This window comes from Orcinus orca, chromosome 6, assembly GCF_937001465.1.
Source record: "Orcinus orca chromosome 6, mOrcOrc1.1, whole genome shotgun sequence".
NCBI classification, from domain to species: Eukaryota; Metazoa; Chordata; class Mammalia; order Artiodactyla; family Delphinidae; genus Orcinus; species Orcinus orca.
In genome coordinates this window covers 50,348,481-50,373,649 of record NC_064564.1, presented here as the reverse complement: position 1 = coordinate 50,373,649, position 25,169 = coordinate 50,348,481, and the positions used below count along the sequence as shown (strand labels likewise).

The 25,169-nt window shown below is 45.1% G+C and overlaps 1 protein-coding gene and 1 pseudogene across 1 annotated transcript in view; one reads left to right on the top strand and one right to left on the bottom strand.

The window, feature by feature from the left end:
* Nucleotides 1–804: 804 nt before the first annotated feature.
* The window catches only part of MTAP (methylthioadenosine phosphorylase), a 39,012-nt gene continuing 14,647 nt past the window's right edge, over nt 805–25,169 (top strand). The window contains exons 1-4 of the mRNA XM_004275046.4: nt 805–961; nt 8,986–9,072; nt 10,263–10,321; nt 14,600–14,767. Of these exons, the coding sequence (XP_004275094.2) occupies nt 929–961; nt 8,986–9,072; nt 10,263–10,321; nt 14,600–14,767 (347 nt within the window). The 5' untranslated portion in view covers nt 805–928. The remainder of the gene's footprint in view (nt 962–8,985; nt 9,073–10,262; nt 10,322–14,599; nt 14,768–25,169) is intronic.
* The window catches only part of LOC101274679 (LLGL scribble cell polarity complex component 2-like), a 106,416-nt pseudogene continuing 91,092 nt past the window's right edge, over nt 9,846–25,169 (bottom strand).

Genomic DNA, 25,169 nt, shown 5'->3' with positions numbered 1-25,169 from the left:
TGAAGGGCTGGTATAACGGGGGTGGGGGGTGGGGGGTGGGTGACCAGCCAGTGCTGAGTGATGAAGACATGAGTCTGGATTCTGAAATCTAGTTGGCTTGGATTTTGGCTGGTGTGGGTAAGGTTAAAGATGGCCCCGGCCCTGTTGACCCAGGCTGGGAGTTAGGTAATATTTTATCCCCTTGAAAGCCTGACCTCAAACAGCCAGAGTTTGTAGGTCAGAAAGGTTATCCAGCAGCACGTTACTCTGTTTATTTTCTTTTTGCCATCCCTGAGTCTTGGGTCAACCCCTCCCCTGCTCTGTCCCCCACGAATTAACAGAAAGGAGCAAACCCCCGGTTGGGTCACGGTGATAAGAAGAGCCAACCGCGCCCCGCCCCGCCCCGCGTTAGCAGCTGGAGGTAACCTTGGCGAAGAGCCTGTTCCCTCCTCTCCACGATTTTCCCTCCCGCGAGAACTTCTGCACCGAGAATGGGCCTGGTTTTACAGATAAGGCCGAGCTTGCAGCTGAGAGGAGGCGGAGCCGGAGTGCTGCTCTTCCTTCTTTGTAGCGTTCTTGTGATGGTTAACGGAGCTGATTAAAGTGCAAAGCACAGAGTCTGGAACAACGTAAGTACTCAATCAGCGGTCTCCATTATTCTCACTATCATGAGCCCGTTAGTTATAACTGGGGGTCGAAAAAAAATCAACGGAGAACCAGAAAGGTCTGCAAACGGGGCGGGACACTGGAACCTCAAATTGAGGTGGGGGGGTGGCGGGGGAGAGCCCACACCAGCAGCCAATCCAGCTGTCCCGGGGAGGAAGAGGAGGAGCCACAGCCGCCCCCGGGACCTCGTTGGTCAACCCCGGGCCCAGCGCCTGAAACCGCTTCGCTCCGCCGCTGCACGTCTCCACCCCGCCCGAGGCCGTCGCTCCTTCCTCGCGCAGCCATGGCCTCAGGTGCCACTCCCGCGGCCGTGAAGGTGAGATTAGTCGTTCCGGCTGCTGCGGTCCTCCGTGCCCTGTACGATCCCGCTCCCGCTCGGGGGGACCGCGCCTCTGGGCCGTGCGCCCAGCCAGTGCGCCCCCGCCGCGGCGGGGAGGGTCTGAGGCCGGTTAGCCCAGGGGCGGCGAGCGGGGGAGAGGGAACAATTGCAGAGTCGTCCCCCAACCTTTGGTCTCAGCTGCATCCGCAGCGCGCAGCGGGTAGGCAAGCACTTAAGAGAGAGGGACAGTGGACCGGTGCTGCGCCCGCGCCCAACCCTTCCTGAGCACCTTTCTGGGCAGATGCGTCTGGCAGGGGCTAGCGGGTGTGCCAGGTGGGTGGGTACCTGCAACCGCTGAGACGGACTCCTTGAGCCCTGACCGACTTCAAAGCTTCCGCTCTGACTTGGCTCTCTGCCCGCGGCCCACGTGGGAAAACTGCATGCTTGCTCTTTTGCAAGCTTCCGGCTTTTTTGTGTGTTCTAAACTTAGGCCTTCTCTGCTTTAGGAACTCTTGAGAGTTTTTTACAACACCGAAATGGAGTATAGGAATGCTGGGCCACTCTCTGGAGGCCTCTGGCTTTAAACTGCTTTGCTGGCAACCTTGAAAGTTAGGGATCAGTTTCCTTGTGCCCTTGGTCCTCACAGGTCTCGGTACAAGGCATCATTGTGCAGTGGGAGCTTTGGCCGGAGGAGGGCACGAGTTCCGAGGATTGCAACAAGTTTCCCTGGGGCTTTGACGCACTTCTTCCTGGTTGATGTCTGGCAGGGAGAGACTGTAGAATTCCAGTCCACAGAAATAAACAGGATCAAAGTTAAGATCTCTTCCAGGCTGTTTATGATCAGCTAAAAACTCAGTTGACTTGTTTGGCTTTAGAAATTCTTGGCCGTGAGATAGGAAGGCCCGTCGCCTTCAAGTCTCTCTCTTGACTACGCGTTTTGTGTTCAGTTCCCCCTGGAGAAGGCAAATCTCTGAGATCAGTGTGTAATCAACCAGAGTGATTAGCTTAGTAGGCCCTTGCAGCTTTCAGACACTTGATATCAGGGGGTGGGTTGGGGAGAGTTGCAGTCACATTTAGATACTGTATTACCTTTGCCATTTTGAAAAGAATCTTGCATTAAACAAATATTGTAGAATGCCTCTTCCTTATCAGTCATGGAGAACAAAGCAGAATTTTTATGAAGCTCTTTTTCATTTCAGTAAAATGGGAACATTACTGCAGGGTTTGCTGGGACGTTAGAATTGTATTGTCTTTCTAGCACATGGCTGAAACTTATTAAATGGTAGTGCTTCTGAGTGAGGGAGATGAGATTAATTTTGAACATCTTTTCTCCAAAAATTAAATTATGATAGGCCACAGTTTTCAGTGGGCAGGCAGGAAACTATTGCCTTTCCTTTACAGGAATACACTTAAAGTGACATTAAAAATAGAGAGCGGTGGTATTTAAAACAGTCTCACTTTAACCTGGTTTTGCATTCTCCCTACCACAGTTTCCCTGTAAGATTAGTGCAGTGCATTTAAGTGCAGAATGGGCACTGTGATCAGAGCCCTGATGTAAATATTGAATGATGTACATTTTTGTTCTTGGCCAGCTGCTGAATATAAAATTAATAGGTACAAATAGTGCTAGGCCTGCCTGCTGATTTCTCTCTTTGGGGTTAGAACAGGTGATAATTTTGCTGTTGCAAATCCATGATTCCTACACCACTTCTGCCAGACTGCTGAGGCAACATCCTATATAGAAAACATGAACTGCTAGTGTCCAGAGCAAAATAAGCTAATGGAAACCATATCCTATCCCCAGATCATAAAATATAGAGCTGGAGTGTTCCTTAAGACCATATAACCACACAAACCTCTTTTTGTGGACATAAAGCTGAGGCCCAGAAAGGTCACCTAAGGAGTCCAGAATTATAGTTGGACCTAGGTAGTGACAGAATTGTCCTAGAGCCTGGCATTCCGCCAACTACATGTTGTGAGCCATTTCTGAAATCTGACATGTGGTCCCTGTGCCCTGTTTTATTCTGTTGACAAAGGCCATGCAGCCTTAAGGAAGGGGGAGTGTAGAGTGTTTGCATGAAGCAAGCTGCTTGCCGAATGCCCAGTGGATACTCTCCCATAGTATTAGTAGCAGCCACTGTCTGGGAGGACCTCAGGGAGACAGTGTCCTCCGGCAACAGCCACGGGCAGTGGCATGCTTGGCCATGCAGAGGGCTGAACCGGATCTCTGGCATTCCGGAGGGCTCCTGTAATGGGCCATGGCTCCCCTAGGCAGCTGCCCAGCTTTTACTCTGAGGGATTAAAAATAACTCTTGTTTACATGGTTGCTATGACAAGGAGGGGATATGGTCCCATCATAGTTGGGTAGTGGGCTATAAACAAAATGGTATCAATATTAAGGGGGACGGGCAAGTCTAGACTGTGGAGAACAGGCCTTTGAAACTCTCCTTTTCGATGGCTGAGTGCGGCCAGCAAAGGCCTTCACACTGAAAGTCCTTGAGTGACCTTCAGAAACTGGTGGACAACCCACAGGCCCCAGTCAGAAACCAAATGACCAATGAGCCTTCATTTTTTGCCTAGAGACACAATGCCATTTGGGGTACGACAATTCCTCCCTTAGTATAACTGTCCTGAGCATTGTAGGACATAGAACACATCCTGGGTCCCCTCTCCCCACAAAATGCTGGTAGCACTCCCTCCAGTCATTGTGGCAGCCAGAAATTTCCCCGTGGATTTCCAGGCACCTCTCAGGAGAGCCTCAGCACTTGGTTGAGGACCCCTGGGCTGTAAATCCCTGAGACAGAGACCGCCTGGTGAGGAGATGAAGCAGCAGCCAGGTTGGTGTCCTGAGCAGCAGAGAAAAACAGAGATGGGGGCTTTTTTGCTTTTGTTTCTTTGAGAAAGGTGTGTGTGTGTGTGTGTGTGTGTGTGTGTGTGTGTGTGTGTGTGTGTGTGTGTGTGTGTGTGTGTGTGTGTGTGTGTGTGTCTGCTTTGGGTCTTCATTGTGGTGCGCGGGCTTCATCTTGAGGTGGCTCCTCTTGTGAGGCACAGGCTCTAGGCACACAGGTTTCAGTAGTTGTGGCACGTGGGCTCAGTAGTTGTGGCTCATGGGCTCTAGAGCTCAGGCTCAGTAGTTGTGGCGCATAGGCTTAGTTGCCCCGCGGCATGTGGGATCTTCCCAGACCAGGGATTGAACCCGTGTCCCCTGCATTGGCAGGCGGATTCCTATCCCCTGCACCACCAGGGAAATCCCTGAGGAAGGTTTTTTGATTGTGATTATAATCATGGTATTCTAGTCTGTGCCTCAAAAGCATCTAAAGCAGTAGTTCTCAAAGCCTGTGCTGCATCTGCACCCTCCTGGGAATTTGTTAGAAATGCAAATTCTTGGGCCCTTCCCCAATCCTGCTGAATCTGAAATAGGGAGGTGGGCAGCAAATTGGATTTTCAAGAGCCTCAGTATATTCAGGTACCTGCTAAAATGTGATAACCATTGGCCATGGAGCTTTGAAAAGGCTGGGCATCTGCATTTTTAACAAGTTCCTCAGGTGTTTCTTAGTGAACCAGTTTCCTTGGCTGCTCTCACAACCACCACAAACTGGATGGCATAGAACAACACAGGTGTAGTCGCTTAACAATTCTAGCAGTCACAAGTCCAGAATGAGTCCTATGGAGCTAAAATCAAGATGTCAGTAGGGCAGGTCCTCTTGGAGGATCTAAGGGAGAATGTTTCCTTGCTTTTTCCGGCTTCTAGAGATCACCAGCGTTCCTTGGCTCTGGGCCCTACATTACATCGCCTTTTCTCCCCCTGCTTCCATCATCACATCGCCTTCTTCCTCATTCGACCTTATTAAAAGGACCCTTGTGATTACATTTAGGGTCCACCCAGATAATCCAGAATCATCCCCCCATCTCAAAGTCATTAATCACACAGGTAACATGCACAGGTTCTCGTAATTAGAATGCTGACAGGCTCTCTTGCAGGAGCCATTATTCAGCCTATGATGCTCAGCTAGCCCAGATTTTAGAAATTGATGATCTGGGCCCTAGAGCAAGGGTGCTCAATTATGGCTACACATTAGAACCACCTGAGGAGCTTTAAGAAAAATAACAACTCTGTCTTGCTCAATTAGAATATCTGGAATCTGGGACCTGGGCTTTGGTACTGAAAGCTCCCCTGGGGATTCTAGTATCCAGCAGCTGACCCAGGAGGAGCACCAGGAAGAATCCTATGTTCTTCCACAAGTGAAGGAGAGTGCTACAGAGTACAGTAAGCTTTGAGGAAAATCCTCCTCAAAAAGTCACTGACCACTTCCGGAAGTGAACTGTATCTTCAAAGAGGGTGTCTGCCCATTAGAATAATATCTTGACTTTGCAAGGAGAGGTTGGTTAAATAAAAACTACAGATGTTCTGAACCTGAAGTTATTTTGGATTAGCACTCCCCCCACCAAGACCTCATTTAATTTTAATTACCTCTTCAAAGACTCTATTTCCAAAAATAGTCAAATCCTGCCCTTTGATGATGGCTAATCATCAAAGAAAGGCAAATCAAAACCACAATGAGATCATCTCACACCTGTCAAAATGGCTATCATCAAAAAGTCTACAAATAACAAATGTTGATGGAAGCAACCTAAGTGCCCATGAGCAGATGAAAGGATAAAGAAGTGGTATATATATACACAATGGAATATTAGCCATAAGAAAAGAATGAAATTCTCCACTTCATGGGGTGCTAGGTTCCTCCATGTAGTATAAAGTGATGGTGAGCGGCTGTTGAAACCAAGTGGGGTATGTGAAATCTCCTGTGGCTGGTACCAGGGGAAGTGGACACAGGGTAGGGGTTGGTGTAAACCCTTTTGGCATCGTTGGAAGTAACCATTCTGGCTGGGTAAGCCAACATTTAGATAAAATGCTTACACAGTCTCAGAGAGGAAGTCAAACCATCTCTTCTTTTTGAGGAGTTTGACTTGGTGGTCTGCAAGTGGAAAAGTGTGGGATGAATCAACTTGCTGTTAAAATCTAGCAATGGCCTTGATGGACCAGGGGGTCCTTATTTCAGAACTTTATCTTGTGTAGTGAAGAAGTCCTGGCTGGGCAGAATTGGCCCAGAAATTCCATCTCAGACCTTGAACACTTTTCCTAAGCATTCCTAGGACTGCTTGGACTGAGGGCGATGCCTCTGGCCTAGGAAGCCTGGTAAGTATGCATGAGATCATGCATGGACAGCCCCCTCCCTTCCAAGGTGGTTCACTCAGGTGCCCAGAGTTGCTGTTTCCATGCTTGCTCTGTGACCTTGGTCCAGAACTTGAACTCTGAGGATCAGTTTCTTCATAACATGGAGACAAATTTCTAATAGGTTGTGGTGTTTATCAAGGATTCCAGGGGATACTGGGAGGTAGTACATCATAGTGGTTGAGTATGAAAGACCTGTGTTCCAATCCCAGCTTTGCTCTTTATAATTTGCTCTTTGGACAAATTTCTTTTAAGTTTTGTGTTTCTCTTTCCTCTTTTATAAAATGGGTGTTACACTATAGGGCCCATCTTACAGGGTGGTTGTGAAAATTAAATGAGGTAAGGCCCCTGGAGAACTTGGCCACAGTGCCTGTGACATGTAAATGAAAAGACACAGTTACTTTATCAAGGCAGGTACTGAGTTGACCATTTGAATTTAGAGGCTGGAGGGGAATGACAGGCCACTGGTGCTTGGGAGTTTCGTCCCATAGTTATACTTTACCATGGAGCCAGCAGGTGGCGACATTGCCATATCTTGGCACTGCTGGCTTCCGTCTGCAGCAAGAAAAAGGTTAGGGATTGAGTTCCCTGGTGTGGCTGTACTCAGTTGCTACACTTGTCCTGTGTCCCTTCCAAGATATGGGTTTTGAGAAACAGCTTGAGCCAGTTTGACTGGACGGGCTCTCCTGCAGATAACTCCAGTGCCAGAGAACACATCCTGGCCTTTCTGATGAGCTGTAACGGCTCTTGTTTTCACACCCAGTACTAAATATTCCTCACTGAGGGCTGAGTTAGCAGCTACCCAGTGCATGGTCATCATGCAGCCAGAGTAGTTTGGGCTGAAGCTTGGGGCTGCTGAGGGTGGGCTCCAGGGCACTGAACTTCAGCAAGACCCCAACTGGCATTTCTTATTCACTGCTGTGAGGCTGGGCTGGCTTGCCTAAACAGAGGGTGGTTTCAAAACCAAGTCTGGTTTGTTTTGTATATACGACTCTGAGTCCAGTGTTAGATCCAGAATGCGAGATGCCATGGCCCAGGGGAACGGCCAGAAACAGCCAAGTCAGAGTGGTAGTATTTTTAAAAAAAAAAAGGAAGCAAAAAACACCAGACGTTTCCATGAGTAGTAGAGTGCCCAGAGGGTAGGCTGAGAGTAATTTCAAAGTCAGCAACTCAGTTCGGCGGTCTGAGGTGATGACATGGGCTGGACAGTTCATTGCACCCCCTACCCCATCCCAACTATGATCTGTGGTGCTTCGGCCTTACATGAAATGATAAAGACACCAGCTAGAGGATGGGTTAGGATTTCATAAAATAGTGCGATTTTAAAAATTTCTACTGAACTGAAATGAATTTAAACCCACTGACTTAAGTGAACACTTCTGTTGATTTGAAAACTGCAGTCCTGTATTGATTAGTCTTTACCTACAATGTTAAGTTGTAACAAAGAGAAATGTTGACTTGCTGTAGAATATGTAACCTGCTGTGGTTTCAACAATGTACCACAAGGTGGCAGCAACTTCAAAAACTGGTTTAGCCACTTGAGGAAGTCGTGAGATGCTTTCCAAGTACTAAATCATGTAACCTGCAGTTCTTTGTAAAAATCTTACTCAATCGCCCTTTTTCTTATTTCGTTGATTTATTTTTCTAGGAAATAGGGCCAGAGAGGTAACTATTTTCCCACATACTAGTATAAATCAGCTGTGTAACCTGATCTCAAAATTATTTAATTCAGATGTTCAGTTAATTTTTAACTTTGGAGTTTTGTTCTCAAGGAGCTACTTCCGCTGAGTAGAAATTTTACTCAAGTGACAATAGATTTAAAGCTGTTCATTGAAAAAAAAATGCTCAGGTGACTTTTTCTTAGGTTTCTAGTTCATCTCTGTAGCCTGTTGCTGACAATTTAAATAGTATTTTTCCTTTAGGAAGTATCAACCCAGGGAAACCTTCCTAATGATTTCAGTTATTTCATTTTTAGTTAACAGTTTAGTTAATATATTTAGTTATCTTTGTAATTGTTTTTGTTCAGGTGTCTTAAGCATCAAATTAGATTAACTCTATAGGGTAATATCAGGGTTTTTAGACTCAGATTACTTCCTGAAGACGAGGACAATTAAGTTAATGTCTGGAAAATGCAATAAGACACTTGAAAATAATTTGGAACTACAGACCTTTGAATTACTTACTTAGATTTACATGTATATGAATGACAGTTGGATTTCATAAATATAGAGGTTAACTTTTCATGCTATTCCAGATTCCTCTATCTGTGATCCCTTACAGCTCTGATTTTAGTGGCATAGGAAAGAAAATCTCTCGTTTCTTTATCAAGTGCGGTAATGAGGAGAAATCCTTACCAAATGGAAATGCTGAATATTTTCTATCCTAGTTGTTTTTTGAACATTTATTCCATCACGCATTTAGTAGAGATAATAAAATTGGTTAGAAAGTACTTTCTTCAACCATATTTACCTATTTTTAGGTTTGGCTTTATGATTTAAACTAGTTGAAGTACGTTTCCATGCTAATTTGTTATTTAGATAGTCAGCAAAAATGTGATTTAGTCTGAAAAGGTGACTCATGCTTTGGTTATTTCTGGAATATAGAAGGCTTTCGAATGTTTGCTGAATAAATGATTGCTTTTCAGGAATGTTCAGATTTTTAAAATAACTAGGGCTTACCAGGAATGGAGAAGAGCATATGAGTATGGATAAACGAATTTGCTTAAAATAGTGATTTTGTTTCTACTGCAAACTGATCAAATGTGATATCTTTTTATTGTCTCCTTCAGATTGGAATAATTGGTGGGACAGGACTGGATGATCCAGAAATCTTAGAAGGAAGAACCGAAAAATATGTGGACACTCCATTTGGCAAGGTTAATATCCAGTTAGTGGAGACATACTAGCTTTTTTCTTTCTCCTTGCTGGCTTGATTTTTAAGTTAAAGAATTTTTTTAAATTGCTTTTGTCTTGGCAGCACAGGGCTGCCTGCCCCAGGCTGAGAGAGGCCAGGAGTTTCTGTTACTGGGCTCTGCCATCTGAGACAGTATCCCTGAGATTACTTTGGACTTGACTACTGAGAACATGGCTTTTAAATGTGTACAAATAATTTCTTAATTATATCCCTAGAAGCCAGATGCCCATTTCAAACACAGGAACTGTACTCTCCAGATCACTGCATTCAAATCAGCTTCTAATTTGGGGCCTATCGGTCATACCACCGTCTGTAACAAATGGGAGGAGATATCTAATGGCCTTTTCTTAGTAAGCCCTGGCCCAAAGGGGGATTTTGGGGGAATGAGAATACAACTGCATAACTGAATTGGAAATAAAACACTCCTCCTTTTCTATTAAAAGGAGGCTGTTTAGTTCTCCCAGCTAGGGTGAGGGTGTCTGCCTTCTCCTAACTCCATAGGGCTACTTCCAAATGCTGTGGTTCCTCTGATCTCCTACGAAGATCCCTGTATTTGGCAATCCCAACCAAACCCTCCTTTTCAGCCAAGTCCTTAGATTTGATCCGGTATCCTCCAAGTCCTGCTGTCAGCTTGTTCACTTCTTAGCCTCATGTTTTCTTAACCTCCTAGGTTCTCAGACTTTCTCCTCCATTACCTGAGGTCATCTTGTGGCCATCTTAGACCTGGTTAACACAGCAAACGGTTCCAGTGCTGAGTTCTTAAATTCCCTGATAGGGGCCTCCTATTCCTTTTGCATTTCACTCTCACACCTGTTCTTGAACCTGCCAAATAGCCTTGACACATCTGTGTATGATCAGTGTGGCATCAGAGTCCCCAGGGGTGCTTGCTACAAATAGATCTTACTAAATGGTACCTACCCACGCACGCTTCTAAGTCTTACGAATCTCTGTACTGGTAGAGAGGGCTCAGTAAATATTGAGTGACTAAGTTGATCCATCAAATCGAGACTCTTTCACTTCTTTGAAATATACCCTCAGACCCCAAGTTTCTATGACTCCTACTACAGATGAACAATTGAAATGGCAGCTTTTTGATTGTTTCCATATGTGTTTTTAAATCACTGACTTGTAACCATTTTTCACTGTGTGCAGCCTTCTGATGCCTTAATTTTGGGGAAGATAAAGAATGTTGATTGCGTCCTTCTTGCAAGGTAACGTATTTCAAGCTTTTGAATGTTACTACTAAAGAACATTTTAAATTTAACTTAAATTATGAAAAGAGTCATGATGCAGGTATGAGTTTTTAATGTGTCGGTGGAGCCATAGCATCTGAGTCATCTTTATCGCTTACAGTTTCAGGGTAGGTTTTACTGACTTTGGAGATTAAAGATCCTGCCTATCCCCCCTTAGGTTGGGAAAAGGTTTAGAACAATCCAATGAGTGATGCAATGATTTGACTAAACTTGAAGCTCTGCTTTCAGTTCTAGCTGCAAGAGGAAATGTTTTCTTTTGTTCTTTTCTGTCTTTTATCTTCTAGTTAACAAGATCGAGAAAAACTGCTTCATTCATGACCCCTTGTGTAGTAATAGTTCTAGATTTGTGGGGAGTGGGTTTCGGGTCACTGAAGTGGGTTCTCGGTGGTGTCTACACCCTTATTGCCTTATTGACAAGGCTCGTGCTGTTCCCTAAAGAGAAGAGCAAGTCATTTTATCACACAGTTAGAAATTAGTCAGACTGCATGTATTAGCTTTCTATTGCTGCATAACAAATGACCACAAATTTAGCAGCCTGAAATAGCATACATCATCCCACAGTTTCCAGCTAACCCGAGTGTGGGCACAGCTCATCTGGGTCCTCTTCGGGGTCACACAAGTAAATATTGTGTCACATGGGTATATTTAAGTGCTTGTTCTTATCTGGAGCTCCAGGTCCTCGTTCAAGCTCATGTAGGAGTTGGCAGAACTCAGTTCCTCAGGGTTGAAGGACGGAGGCCGTCCGCTCCTAGAGGCTGTCCATGTTCCCTGCTTTGTGGCCCTCCCCGTGGGCAGTTCACAAGACAGCAGCTTACTGCTGCAAGGCCAGCAGGAGGGCCACGTAGTGCATGCTGGCAGGCTGGGGCCTGATCATGGGAGTGACTCCCAGCACCTTCCGCTGTGTTCTGTTGGTTGAAAGCATCTCAGGTCCGCCCACAGTCGAGAAGGAAGGAATTATTCAGAGCATGAAAATGAAGACCACCCTAGGGTCTGTCTGCCACACTGCATTTTTGAAACGGAAGTGGCTTTGCTGAGTCCAGTAAAACTAAATTTTAGTTCTAGATGGTCGCATAGGGTTGATTTCAGGCAACCTTCTTTGTTGGTCTGTGGTCATTGCTGGAGAAACGCTTAATTTTTTCCAGACTGTAAGAGAAAATGGTTCGTGTTGTAGCCCCATGGTGAAGGTTTTATACTCTTGCCAGCTGAAATGAAGTGTGTCAGACTGTGAACCACTTTATGCAGTGGTTCTTAACTCCTTTTGATATGTGAATTTCTTTTGAAAATCTAATCAGAGATTTGGAGACCAGCCTTAGAAAAAATGCATGTACAGTAGTCCCCTCTTATCCACGGTTTCAGTTACTCATAGTCAACTGTGGTCCAAAAGTATTAAATGGAAAAGTCTAGAAATAAACAATTCATAAGTTTTAAATCTTGTGCCATCCCACCCCCTCTGCTCGGGTCAGGAATCATCCCTTTGTCCAGCGTATCCACACTGTGTACACCACCCACCTGTTTGTATAGGAAAAAAACATAGCATATATAGAGGTCAGTACTATACGCAGTTTCAAGCAGCCACAGGGGGGTCTTGTAACGCATTTCCTGTGGATAAGCGGGGACTACCATACTTTCTGGGCATTCATGGACTTCCACCTTCTGAGAGGTCGTTTATGACCTTGGGGTAAAAACCCTCATATGCTAATGCTTGTCTGCAATTATGTACAAATTATTTCCGTATTCTTAATTCTGTTGTTGGTGAAGAAGAGACATTAAAGTTTATTTCAAAATATCAATATGGAATGATACAAGGGATATTGGATAGCAACCCTGTGGTGCAGGGTTTTTTATTATCCATTTTACAGATCAAAAAAAAAAAATGGGGGGCTGAGAAAGCTGAGTGATTTTGATGAGGTCACACAGCTAGTAAGTGGCAGACCTAGGATTTGAACCCAGGCAGTTTTACTTCAAAGCCCAAACTTTTAATCATTATCGTACAAAGTGAGATTTTTGTGTGTTGTTACTTCCTTGAAAGCCTGTTTCTATATTATCACATGTGAAGACGACTGGTCTCTTGACACTTAGCCTTTCTGTGGCAGAACATTACCTGTGATGTTCGTACTTTTTCAAGCAGCTCAGGATAATTTTAACTCTCTGTGAAATACTGCTTATAAATATACCCTCTAACGTGTGAATTTTTAAAAGTAATTTTAGAAATCAAGTTCCCGTTACTGGCTGTTTCCTGGCACACTGGGTGTGTGGGTGTGGGTGTGGGTGTGGGTGTGTGTGTGGGTGTGTGAGAGAGATAGGGGGAAAGAGTGTGTGTGTAAGTACTCAGTTTTTCATCCAACAGATTGAACTACTCATATGGCAAGTCCAGTTCTAGGCACCAGCAGGGAAGACAGATAAGGGCCTCACCATCGCAGGGCTGATGCTAGTGGGAAGGATGGACACTGAGAAGGAAATATATAGTTTGAGTGGCTAATAGGTGCCAGAAAGAAAAATAAGGTCAAGGGGTAGTGATGTGATGGAGATGCAGTGGTCGTGGAAAGCACTCCTCTGGGGAGGTGATGTGGGAGCTAAGCAGCGAGGCCAGTGAGGCTGAGCCCCGGTGGGAAGGGATAAAGGTAAGGACTGATGTTGCTGTTTGTAGGCTGGGCCCAGATGATACGAGCGCCATGGCAGAGTGTTTGGATTTTGTTTGAAGCGTGACACGAAATCATTAGTGGTTGTGTTAAGTGTGCTGGGGCTGCCATAACAAGGTGCCACAGACTGAGTGGCAACAGAAATTTGTTTCCTCACAGTTCTGGAGGGTAGAGGTCAGAGATCAAGGGGTCAGCAGGGTTGGTTCCTTCTGAGGTTGGGAGGGAAGGATCTGTTCCGGGCCCCTCTCTTTGGCTTGTACCTGACTGTCTTCTCCCTGTATCTTCACATGTTCTTCTCTGTGTATGTCTGTGTCTTTTTATAAGGACGCCATTCGTGTTGGATTAGGACCCACTCTAATGACTTCATTTTAACTTAATTACCTCATTAAAGACCCTGTCTCCAGATATGGTCACATTCTGATGTACTGGGGGTTCGGATTTCAGCCTAAGAATTTGGAGGGGACATAATTCAGCCCATAACAGTAATGATGAGTGAGGTGATCCATTCTTGGACCATACCTGCTGATGTCATCATAAACAACTGGGAAATCTAATATTTTAAATGTTTCATTAATTTCTTTGGGTGATCAGGCAGAAAAGAATAGAGAGATGAGACTGGAAACTTGAGTTTCTATTTTGGGTGTTTCTTCCTTGGCACCTCTTGTTTTCTGTGTCATGGCTTATGAGATACCAGATGCCTCAGATTCTGGGGTGTTGGTGCCCCACAGGATAGACATGGCATATTTTCCTGGAGAGTGAATTCTAAGTAAGCTATTACCTACTCTTGATAGGAAAGTAAACTATGAAATGTAAATTGAGTCTGCACTTTATTTATTTTTATTTTCGGCTGTGTTGGGTCTCTGTTGCTGCGTGTGGGCTTTCTCTAGTTGCGGCAAGCAGGGGCTACTCTTCGTTGTGGTGCACAGGCTTCTCATTGCGGTGGCTTCTCTTGTTGCAGAGCACGGGGTCTAGGTGCGTGGGCTTCAGTAGTTGTGGCACGTGGGCTCGGTAGTTTTGGCTCTTGGGCTGTAGAGTGCAGGGTCAGTAGTTGTGGCGCATGGGCTTAGTTGCTCCGCGGCATGTGGGGTCTTCCCGGACCAGGGCTCGAACCCATGTCTCCTGCACTGGTAGGCGGATTCTTAATCACTGCACCACCAGGGAAGTCCCGAGTCTGCACTTTAAAACCACATAGTTTATACTTGAAGTAGGCTGGTTATTGCCTGGCCTGTTCTCACTCTTCCTCTGCCAAGGAAAGCATTTTGGTGGGAAGGGCTGGAAGGCACTGCTGTAAATGAGTTTTCTTTTCCAAGAGTATTAAAAATGCCCTGCTCGGGCTTCCCTGGTGGCGCAGTGGTTGAGAGTCCGCCTGCCGATGCAGGGGACACGGGTTCGTGCCCCGGGTCCGGGAGGATCCCACATGCCGCGGAGCGGCTGGGCCCGTGAGCCATGGCCGCTGAGCCTGCGCGTCCAGAGCCTGTGCTCCGCAACGGGAGAGGCCACAGCAGTGAGAGGCCCGCGTACTGCAAAAAAAAAAAAAAAAAAAAAATGCCCTGCTCACTCCTCTACCATATTTAATATATTTACTCTCTTTCCTTAGGCATGGGAGGCAGCATACCATCATGCCTTCGAAAGTCAACTATCAGGCGAACATCTGGGCTCTGAAGGAGGAGGGCTGTACACATGTCATAGTGACCACAGCTTGCGGTTCCTTGAAGGAAGAGATTCAGCCTGGCGATATCGTCATTATTGATCAGTTCATTGACAGGTGAGCAGTCGTCTAAAATGCTCAGGCTCCTCCTGTACAATCGTTCTCAGCTCAAGTGGACAATGTGTGGGGACCTGTGGGAAAGGGGACACAGGCCCACGGATAGAAAATAGAAGAATCATCATGAACTCTCAAGTTCCTAATTCTCAGCTTCAACATTTATCAGTTTGTAACTTTAAAAGAACTTTTTAAAAAACAAATTAGTTAATATTTCCTTAGTATTAGATGTCTAGGCAGTATTCTCTTTTTCCCTATTGTCTCACAGACCTTTTTTTTGTAGTTGGTTTGTTGAAATGAGGGTCCAGAGAAGGCTTTTTTTCTTTTTTGTCCTATAGTCTCCCCACATGCTGGATTTTACTGATTGCATCCTTAAGTCTCATTTAGTGTCTTCCCCTGTCCCCTGTGTTTACCGTAAACCAGTGCTTAACTCCGGAGGCCTGATTGGAACCAGGTTTGAATTCTTGGTGAGAATCTTTCTGCATCATATCAGGAGGCACGTAATGTCTGGTTGTCTTTTCGTGATGTTAAGATCAATAGTTGGTTCCTGAGCTAGGGATTTTCTGTTACTTAATGGCACAAGGAATCTATAATGTTCCTTTACCAAAATATTGAACAATAATGGACTGCCAAGATCCTGGGCTTTCTCTGCATTTAGAAGTAGTTGAAGAAGTCATAAGGAAAGGGGTGGTATCCTAGGGATCCCATCCTCCTGCTGCCCCCACCTCCCATTCCTGGGGGAAGTAACCACTTCCCAGAATGCTCTGGATGGAGACAGGTAACTGCAGTCTGCTACTTGAGCCAGAGCGGTGGGGAGAAGAACCATAGAGAGTAAACCACTTGGTAGCTCCTATCAGCGTCCCCCATCCATTCACCCCGACCATCACCTCAGTCCATCCTACTCTTCCAGTCTGTTAACTCTGGGCTCGCTGTACCCAACGCCTCTCCTACCTTGACTATTATGGAAGGAAGGTTTATTCAGTCCTGTTCTGTGTGTCTTCTGCTTTTCAGGTATTTAAATATTCCCTAGTCCATCAGAAGCATTGAATGTTACCTGATGAAATGAAGCTATTAGCTTGAACCAAATGAAATTGCCTGTTCTGTAAGCTAGAAATGGTTGAATATCAGTAATTTCATGTGGTTCAACCTAATAAATAATGAGGATAGACTAAAATCATTACATGCCCCTCCCCTTTCATTTTTCCTATCATTTTTCTGCACCTGACACTATATGTTTTTCATCTTCCCCTCTAGAATGTAAACCGTGTGAGGGCATGGACCCCATATGTCCTGTTTGCCACTTTATCCCCAACACCCAGAATACTACCTGGCCTGTGGTTGCTCAGTCAGTATTTTTTGAGTGACTGAATGAACATGATTGTTCGAAGGGAGAGGGAGACTGGAGTTTGTGTTTAGGGGACATCCTGATCAAAATCTCTATGGCCGTCAAAGACATGTGTTTGGGGGTAATGACCTAAGAAAAGGGGTGCAATGTGGTTTTTTTAATAATGCAGTGCACAAAACTCTAGAATGATGTGGATTTATAAAGTATGGTAGATGGTACTGGAAGGAAAAGTTTGGCTTGGATACTAAGCCTGGGATTAATTTGTTACTTACGTGGTGTAACTGTACACTGTTGCATTTCCCAGATCTTTGTCTCACATGTAGTAAATGTAAATGTTTCACATACTGGCTCTCAAGAAAGCAGGTGGGGCACAAAGAGAATAGAAAGAGAACAGGCGTTGCCATCAGATCTGGTTTCTTTCTGCCTTGGCACTTATTAGCTGTGTGACCTTAAAATCTTCCGGTGTCTGTTTTCTTCTATGTGTCATGTCTATAACCTGCCTCCTTAGTCTTGCCTTGGGAGTTCTGAGTCCCTAGCGAGTGCCTTTTATGAATCTAGCCTGTGGTACCTGCCCAATAAGTGCCTTTACTGTGAGTCTGGGCTGGAGTATGTCTGCTAGTCAACATCACTTGGTAAAAACAGAAAAAAAGGTCTGTTAAAAGGAGGATCCCCTAAGTAAGTAACATTTAGAATGAAATCTCAAATTTTGTATCAATTATATATTGCAACAATAACATTTTTGATACATTAAGTTACATAAGGTACTAAAACTCATTTTACCTGTTTCTCTTATACCGTTTTGATGTGGGTGCTAGAACATTTTAAATTACATATGTGCCTTGCATTATTTTGCTATTGGAGAGCATCTTCTAAGTGTTACTGCTGCTGTTTGAGCTATGTGGTTTCTGTTAACCAGGCTTGAGAATGTCTTACAGGAGAGGAGAATCCGAACTTTTTGTCTTGTGAGAAATGCCCTACATGTGTTGTACTGACAGCACTTTATTTTAACAGAGTAAATCCTGGTGTGTTAAGGCAGGCGTCTGAACCTCCACTTAGTCCTGTCATCAGGCATGAATGGTGAGCTGCAGGCTCTGCTGTTTACAGCCTCAGTGCCCATAGCTGTAACCACAGCCCCAGAATATTTGATAGGACTGCAGCATCCTGCAGAGGTGCACAGAGGATTAGAGCTGTGGGGGCAGGAGCACTGAACTCTAGAAGGGTCATCTTGGCTCTGTTTGGCCTCAGGCAGATCACTTTACCTATGTGGGCCATGGTCCTCTCTTCAAAATTACAGGTTGAATTCTATCACTTAAGCTCCCTTTTCCTTGCACTGTCCATGGGTTCTTCTCCAGGGATTGATCTGGAAACACATTTTTGCTTACTACTGCTATAACTTTTCCAGCACATCATCTTAGAAAAAATATCCTCATCCTAAAGTGTCTTCCAAGACTAGAGGGACTGTTTTAATCTCCCTGACATACATTTGTGATAAAGAATCAAAATGGAATAGTATGGCTATTCTTTTTTAATAGATGGCAGAACTAGAGCATCTTGCTTTCTTTGCCCTCAGTGCTCAGCATAGGGGGAAAAAACACCAACCTGGCTTGTCAACCATGCCGTGCATAACTTAGAAGTCATTAAGATTTAAGAGTGACAGGTAGCTTTGATTTTTATGGTTGTTTTTAAAATCATTAGATGCCTATAAGCTAAAAATGAAAAATACCCTTGAAGGTGTCTGACAGGCTGAAAGCTCTTTTAGGAAAATAAGATCATTCTCTTCTGAAAATCATTGGGTTTGCTCATGCTACATTCCAACCTGTGAAAACTTGAAAGCCTCGGCATGAGAAAAGGGGAATCCTGGGTGTGGCTGACCTGGAGAAATCAGGACAGCAGACAGGTGGGGAGAGGAGTTGGTTCCAGTATTTTTGGGTGTGTGTACTCAGTCCTTTCATCTGTTTCTCAAACATGCAAGGAAATAACCTTTGCTAATATTTAAAGTGAAAGTAATCTTTCATTTGTGATTAGGGCTGCTGTAGAAAGGAAAATGTATGTGGATCTAGAACTTAAATGCTGAAAGAATGTGTTCTCTGGTCATTTTCCCATGTGTGTTGCACAGTGACAGGTTTCCTGAATCTTCCCTTATCCTGGACCCCATGTGCAATATTCTTCACAAACCAAAAATTTTAAATAGTAATTTATACCAAGAATTTGTAAGAGGCTCGACCACAGTAAGTGTCCTCAGTGCCTGCTTTGGGCCTCCTGATATACTGGGGGATTTTTGGTTTTTTTGTTGTTGTTGTTTTGTGTTTTTTTTGCAGTACGCGGGCTTCTCACTGTTGTGGCCTCTCCCATTTCGGAGCACAGGCTTCAGACGCACAGGCTCAGCGGCCATGGCTCACGGGCCCAGCCACTCCGTGGCATGTGGGATCTTCCTGGCCCGGGGCACGAACCTGTGTCCCCTGCATCAGCAGGTGGACTCTCAACCACTGCGCCACCAGGGAAGCCCACTGGGTTTGATTAATCCCTTTCTTCTACTTGGTGGAGGTCCCCACCATCAGAGCCATAAGTCATTTGGCAATTCATGATAAAACATGGTTAAGAATGGGGCTTGTTCTGCTTCTTGACCATTATTAAACAGTCCATGTGAACTGGGGAGAGAATGTGTCTGTCTGACCTTTCATCTGTTTTAGGATTGTGAGGCTATTTCTACTTTAAAACGATCTTATAAGGGAGACACTCCCAAGATTCATAATTTGGGGTAGTTCTCCTGTGGTACAAACCTCTGCCCGTGTAGGGTACATCTGGCTCTCACAGTGTCTCTGGTGGGGAAGCAAGACTGCCTGAGTGACGGAGAGAAAAGACCTCATAGGGAATCCAAGTTGATTCCCTCCCCATAATCTGGCTTTGCACATGAAACAGAGACAGAAATCTGAAAGCTTAGCTACTCTCAGGGTTCCACTAAGGCTTTTCAAATTGTTTCTCTACTGTGCTTTATACCTGCCTGCATCCTTGTGTCTTCTGATCTCCTGTATCTATTTGCCACTGTCCAGGAAGCAGCTGGGACAGCCAGCGGCTTTACTTGCTCAGTGGTTCTGCTGTTACCTCCCTTCCTGCTGGTGGAAGCACCTCCCTCCTTTGAGCCCAGCAGGATCAGTGGTAGGTGTTTTATGAAGCTGGATCCTCCCTGCCTGTGGTTTGGTGAGGGCTCCGTATAAGACTAACCAAATTCTGAGACAAGACTTAGAAATTTAGAGGCATAACTATGCATTTACTTGGCTTTTGTTTTGTTTTGTTTTTGCTTTTCAGCCTTGCAGGTAAAAGACATAACCATCCCTCGCATCCCACCCCACTTTTAAGGCCTGACTTGGATGATACATTATAAAGTGGAGTATAGAAGTGATTTCTAATGAGAGTTTTGCTATTATAGAGCAAGCAACACTGTTTCCCCTAGATGCTTTTTTCAAAGCATGAGGCATTTTGTTGTTTCTTCCTGTTTTCCTTCTGTTGCACATACCCTCCATTGTCGACCCAGTTGTTAGATACTCCTAGAAATTCATTTGTCTGTGGGGGGTGGGGACTGATTATATGGCCTCTCTTCCACCCTAGACTAGTAACTTTCCGTGCCATGGAAGGTACACATGGGCAGGAGATTCTAGCAACTTCCACATAGGACCTTTCTCCTTTCACCATCAATCCTGAGTATCGTCATTGGCGGGAATTCAACTCACCTTATTTGTTTGTTTGTTTATTTTTAAAGAATTAGTTTTATTTATATATTTATTTTTGGTTGCGTTGGGTCTTCGTTGCTGTGCACAGGCTTTCTCTAGTTGTGTTGAGCAGGGGCTACTCTCTGTTGTGGCGTGTGGGCTTCTCATTGTGGTGGCTTCTCTTGTTGTGGAGCACAGGCTCTAGGCGCGCAGGCTTCAGTAGTTGTGGCACACGGGCTTAGCTGCTCCGCAGAGTGTGGGATCTTCCCAGACCAGGGATTGAACTTGTGTCCCCTGCATTGGCAGGCAGATTCTTAACCACTGTGCCAACAGGGAAGTCCCTCACCATATTTATGAAAGGAACAATTAGATATGCAGAGTGTTTCGAAAGATGCCCACATTATATTAAGTTAAAAAAAGGGCTTCCCTGGTGGCACAGTGGTTGAGAGTCCGCCTGCCGATGCAGGGGACACGGGTTCGTGCCCTGGTCCAGGAAGATCCCACATGCCGCAGAGTGGCTGGGCCCGTGAGCCATGGCCACTGAGCCTGCGTGTCTGGAGCCTGGGCTCCGCAACGGGAGAGGCCACAACAGTGAGAGGCCCACATACCTCGAAAAAAAAAAAAAAGATGCATACTAGTAGGGTCCCTTAAACTGCTTCTGTCACTACCAGAAATATCTCAAGGTGAAGCTGGGTAACATCTGTAAGGATGAGAATAAGATTCTTTCTTTTTAATAGCGGCCTCTATCAGGAATGTTTAAGGTGTTTGGGGGTTTTTTGTTTTTTGTTTTTTTAACAATGAGAAAAATATGGCCAAAAAATTAAGATTAAAAAAAGGCAGGATGTAATTCCTAATGCCAAGTGTTTTCTGCAAAATGCTGTTAACACACTGGCCTGAGGCCCCTGGTTAGGTTCAACTAAAAGAATGTGGTGGAAGAAGCCCCAGCTTGGAAGTGAGGACATCCAAAATTGTATCCTGGCTCTGCCCCCAAATTCCTATGTCACTTAGTGTCCTCATCTGCTAAATGAGGGTGTTGGATTGATTCCTAAGAGTTCTGATGCCCACCCTCTTAAGAGAATTATTTTCTCGCTAGAATCGGGAGAGGTTGGGGGTTGGGATGAGCGTTGGCTGGTGATGCACACTTACTCATCAGGAAAGTCCCGCTGTAACCACAGGGGTAAGGGATGATGTCAGTTTATTCCCCTCTCCCAAAGACATAGCCCTGCCTTGGGCTTCCCCCAGGGTTTTACAGTGCAAAGTTCTTAGCCATCCTTGGAAGGTAGGCCTAGAGGTTGAGGTGTGTAATGATGTCAGTTTCTCAGTCTTACAGCCTCTTGGGCACGGGGTTTGTTCTTACCAATAGAAATGGAGGTTTATGATAAAGAATTATACAGGAAGCCTTTGCTTAGCTCTTTCTCCCATTCCTGTCAGCAGCTGCTTTGAACCCTTTCTGTTCTCTCACAGCTTCCTGCCCATATCCTTTGCTCTTGGTTGAGAACATTGCCTCTTTACAAGAAAACAGATGGTATTAGGCACAAACTCGCCATCTTCCTTCACCCTCCCTTTCACCAGTTACTTGCATCCCTGTTCTTCTTTGTCATCTTGCTGCTGTCCTTGAAGTGGGAGCAGCTGTTCCCTGTGTGAGGTTAACTCTGTTCTGCAAACTAGCTTCTCACCTTATATCCTTACTGTTATTTAAAAAATGCTATAAGCTCCCAATGTTTGAGTTCCTACCAAGTACCACAAATCAATTAACCCTGTTTACCACATATATGGGTCGTTTCCTCAGTTTAAATTGAGGGAACTTAAGCTCAGAAATATTGGTCATTTGCTAATAAGTGGGACCTGTGGGGTTTGAATTAGGTTCATCTGCAAACCCTATGACCTCAACCACTCCTGACACATGGACTTCCAGCTCTGGCCTCCACCTTGAGATCCACACTGGCTCCTAGATACAGGACAAGGTCCCAAAGACACCTCACACTTTGTAATTCACACTTCATTTATTTTCCCCCTTGGTTGTCTTCTAACCCCACACCTTCCCCCGTCTCGAGCTCCCTCTTCTCCACTTGGTAAGTTGCTAAGTTGGTAATACCATCGCACTGCCATCTACCGGGTGATCGCTGCTGTGGATCTGTCACCCCTACATCCAGTCGGTCTCTAAGTCGTGCCCATGTGTGCCTTGAATCCACCCTGTCATCTGTCACCACTGCCCTCATCTGGGTTAGTTCTTAACATTTTTACTTCTCCCAGCTTGACTCCCCTCAAAGCTGGTTGCCATACTACTCCCAGAAAATATAACAGGAAGGAAGACACGGTCACAGGAGTGCTGGAAACCAAGCTCAAACAACTGCTACCCTCTGGGAGGGCTTGCCCCGGAATCTGTTACTGAGCATCAGCTCGTATGCAGACTTCTGAATAAGCAGCACGGTCCAGAGAAGGGCTGTCCCTGGGTAGAAGACCTCAGCTATTCAGCTCTTCCTGTAATTTGATGTAATTTTTTCCTAGTTCCTTTTGTCATTGATGGTAATGATCTTTGATGTGTACTTAAAACTATCTTGTCCCCTTTGTGGTGGTTTCTTCACTGCTTTTGTACTTTGCATCCCTGCTCATTTCCCTTTCCCCAGTGAAGTATTAATGTTTATTATCTGGTCATCTCTGGTCTTTTGAACATGAAGTCAAGTTATTTCTGAATAATTATGAAGGGAAAGAAAAATATTAAGTTCTTCCCACCTGTGAGATGCTGTCAGGCCCTGGATAATTAACGCACATACCTATTACTGGTAGAGATGGTTAGAATCGTAATAGAAGGCAATCTGACACATTACTAAAGTTTTCAATATGCATGCCTTTCCAACCAGCCTTCCCCTTTTGCAGCTTGCAGTGCTAAGAGTAAATGCACCAAACGATGCATTTTTCACTTAGGGGCACTCATGAGATAGACTGTTTGGGTAGACTTTAAGTGATATGGGTAGAATCATTTCCCCGAAACCAAGCTGTGTATGAGCAGCCCTTGGCCCCGCTTTGCCAGTAAATTAACCACCTCGTGTTCCTGTGTGCTGAGGCTCGTGGACATGTGCTGTGCTCCAGAACCACCTTGGAAGTGTGCGGGTGTGTTTGCTTCTGCTGTGGGAAAAGTGTTTTCCCTCATCTTGTTTGCAACTCAGCACTTCCTCAAAGGAAAACTATTAACAAATGGCTGTCTCTGTGCCAATTCAAGGATCTTGATCCAGAAAGAACCTACTGGTCAGTCTTTCTCTGGGCTTTGTTCCCCCACTGTGTCTGAAAGTGCCCGGTATTCTCTCCCTGATGGCCTTGAACTCATTTCTCTTGCCAGTACACAACATCATTTTGTCTTCTTCACTCTTCCATACGCAGTTTGTTGTTTGTTTTGCTAACTTTTCTCATCACATATCCCCGTTTTGGGGGTACCCTTGACTTGAGACCCGAGTACGTCTGCTCTGAAGTTGGCAGACGACAGGTACAGAAGCAGATTTTCTACCAGCAGTAGTTACTCGGGCTGAGCACTTGCTTCATGTGTTCTTATTCAGTCTTCACACAGTATTTACCCTTCATACTTCCCCATTTAAAATATGAGAAGACTGATAAGGTGAACACAGGTCAGAGTGACTCTCTCCTGGAGGCACACAGCCAGCCAGGGAGCAGTAAAGCCAGTCAGTTGGGCAGTCCCTGAAGTCTACTTCCAGTGGATATATATCCCAGGCTGATGGTGGAGAGGGGGGTGAAATTAGCAGTCCCTTTGCCTCGCTAGGAGGCTTCACCAATTGAGGCAAGAGTTAGGGGCAGAGTTGCATTGCGTTAACTGTGTTAAACCATATGAGCACATGTATTAGCTTCCTATTGCTGCTGTAACAAGTTACCACAAACTTAGTGGCTTAAACAACACAAATTTATTATCTAGTTCTGCAGGTTAGGAGTCTAACATGGGTCTCAGTAGGCTAAAATCAAGGGCTGCATTCCTTTCTAGAGGCTTGGGAGAATCCCTTTCCTTGCTCTTTGCCACCTTCATTCCTTGGCTCCTGGCCCCCTTCCATCTTCAATGCCAGCAATGGCGGGTCAAGTCCTTTTCATCACTAGTATTGACTCTTCTGCCTTCTTCCACATGTCAGGACTCCTGTGATGATACTGGGCCTACCTGGTTAATCCAGGATAATCTTTCTAAGTCCAGCTGGTTAGCAGTCTTAATTCCACCTGCAACCTCTGTTCCCCTCTGCCATGTAAGGTAACATATTCATATGTTCTGGGCATTAGGGTGTGGATATTCAGGGGTGTAGGGGGGCATTATTTTGTTTGCTGCCACATGCCACTTTCATAGCTTGGTAGGACAGAGCCGCCACCCCTAAACTCTCATCCTTGGTCTAGGTTGCTTCTGGAAGGTGTGTGATCCTTCCTGTTCTTCTCACCCACAGCCTAAAACACAGCTTCCCAATGGATCCAGCCAGTCTGACGTTGTCTAAGGCTAATTTTTTTCCTGTGGCCCAGGAAGAGATTCCAGTTCTATCTCTTGATGGGAGGAAGAAGAGATCTCATTAAGGGCCCCCTTTATCAGGGAAAGGTGCTCACCTAGGCACGGCTGCACACCTAGTTTCTGCCCTCAAGAAAAATCTGCAAATGTCTTCCATTGATGAGCTCCTCCATGTGCTTGCTTCTGCTGCGCCTGTGTCCATCGGTAATGTGACCTGGGTGAATACTGTGGGCCGGATGCTGCATCTGTTCCCTCATTGATCCTCAGGGCAATAGTAGTAGCACTTTGCAACAATTACTGTTTATCCCCAAACGCACATTTGACATATAAATGGAGGAGTTATTGCATCACCCTATTGGGATGTAGCTACCAGAGGTTTTTTGTGGCCCTGTTTTAAACAAGGGTGTAAGTGGATGTTGCTAATACCTTATGAAGAAAGAACTCAGGGAGGTTTGCTCTACTTCCCTGAGGAAGTAATTTGCTCAAGGCCACACGAAAAATCAGTAACAGGATTGAAATCCAGGTACAAAACTACATTTTCTATATTTTCTTCGTATCCGTCAGAAAGCTCCACTTGAGAGTGAACTACTGTTTTGTTTATAGAAGAGCTCTTTTGACTGGAAATTGGGAGTGAACAGGCAGGAACCCCCTTTAACACAGGCTCAATGAGGTAACAGTCCCCACCGTGTGGGACGTCCTTTGCTTCTTGCTACATTACAGAAGCTCTCACTTCTCCTTAAAAACTCTCAGGGGGAGGACAGGAGATCTTAAAATCACATATATTTTCATTTTAGAATTTCACTTGGGTGGTGTCCTTCACTTGTGATTGCAAACCCCATTGCTCTTGGTCTGAATTTCATTCAGCAT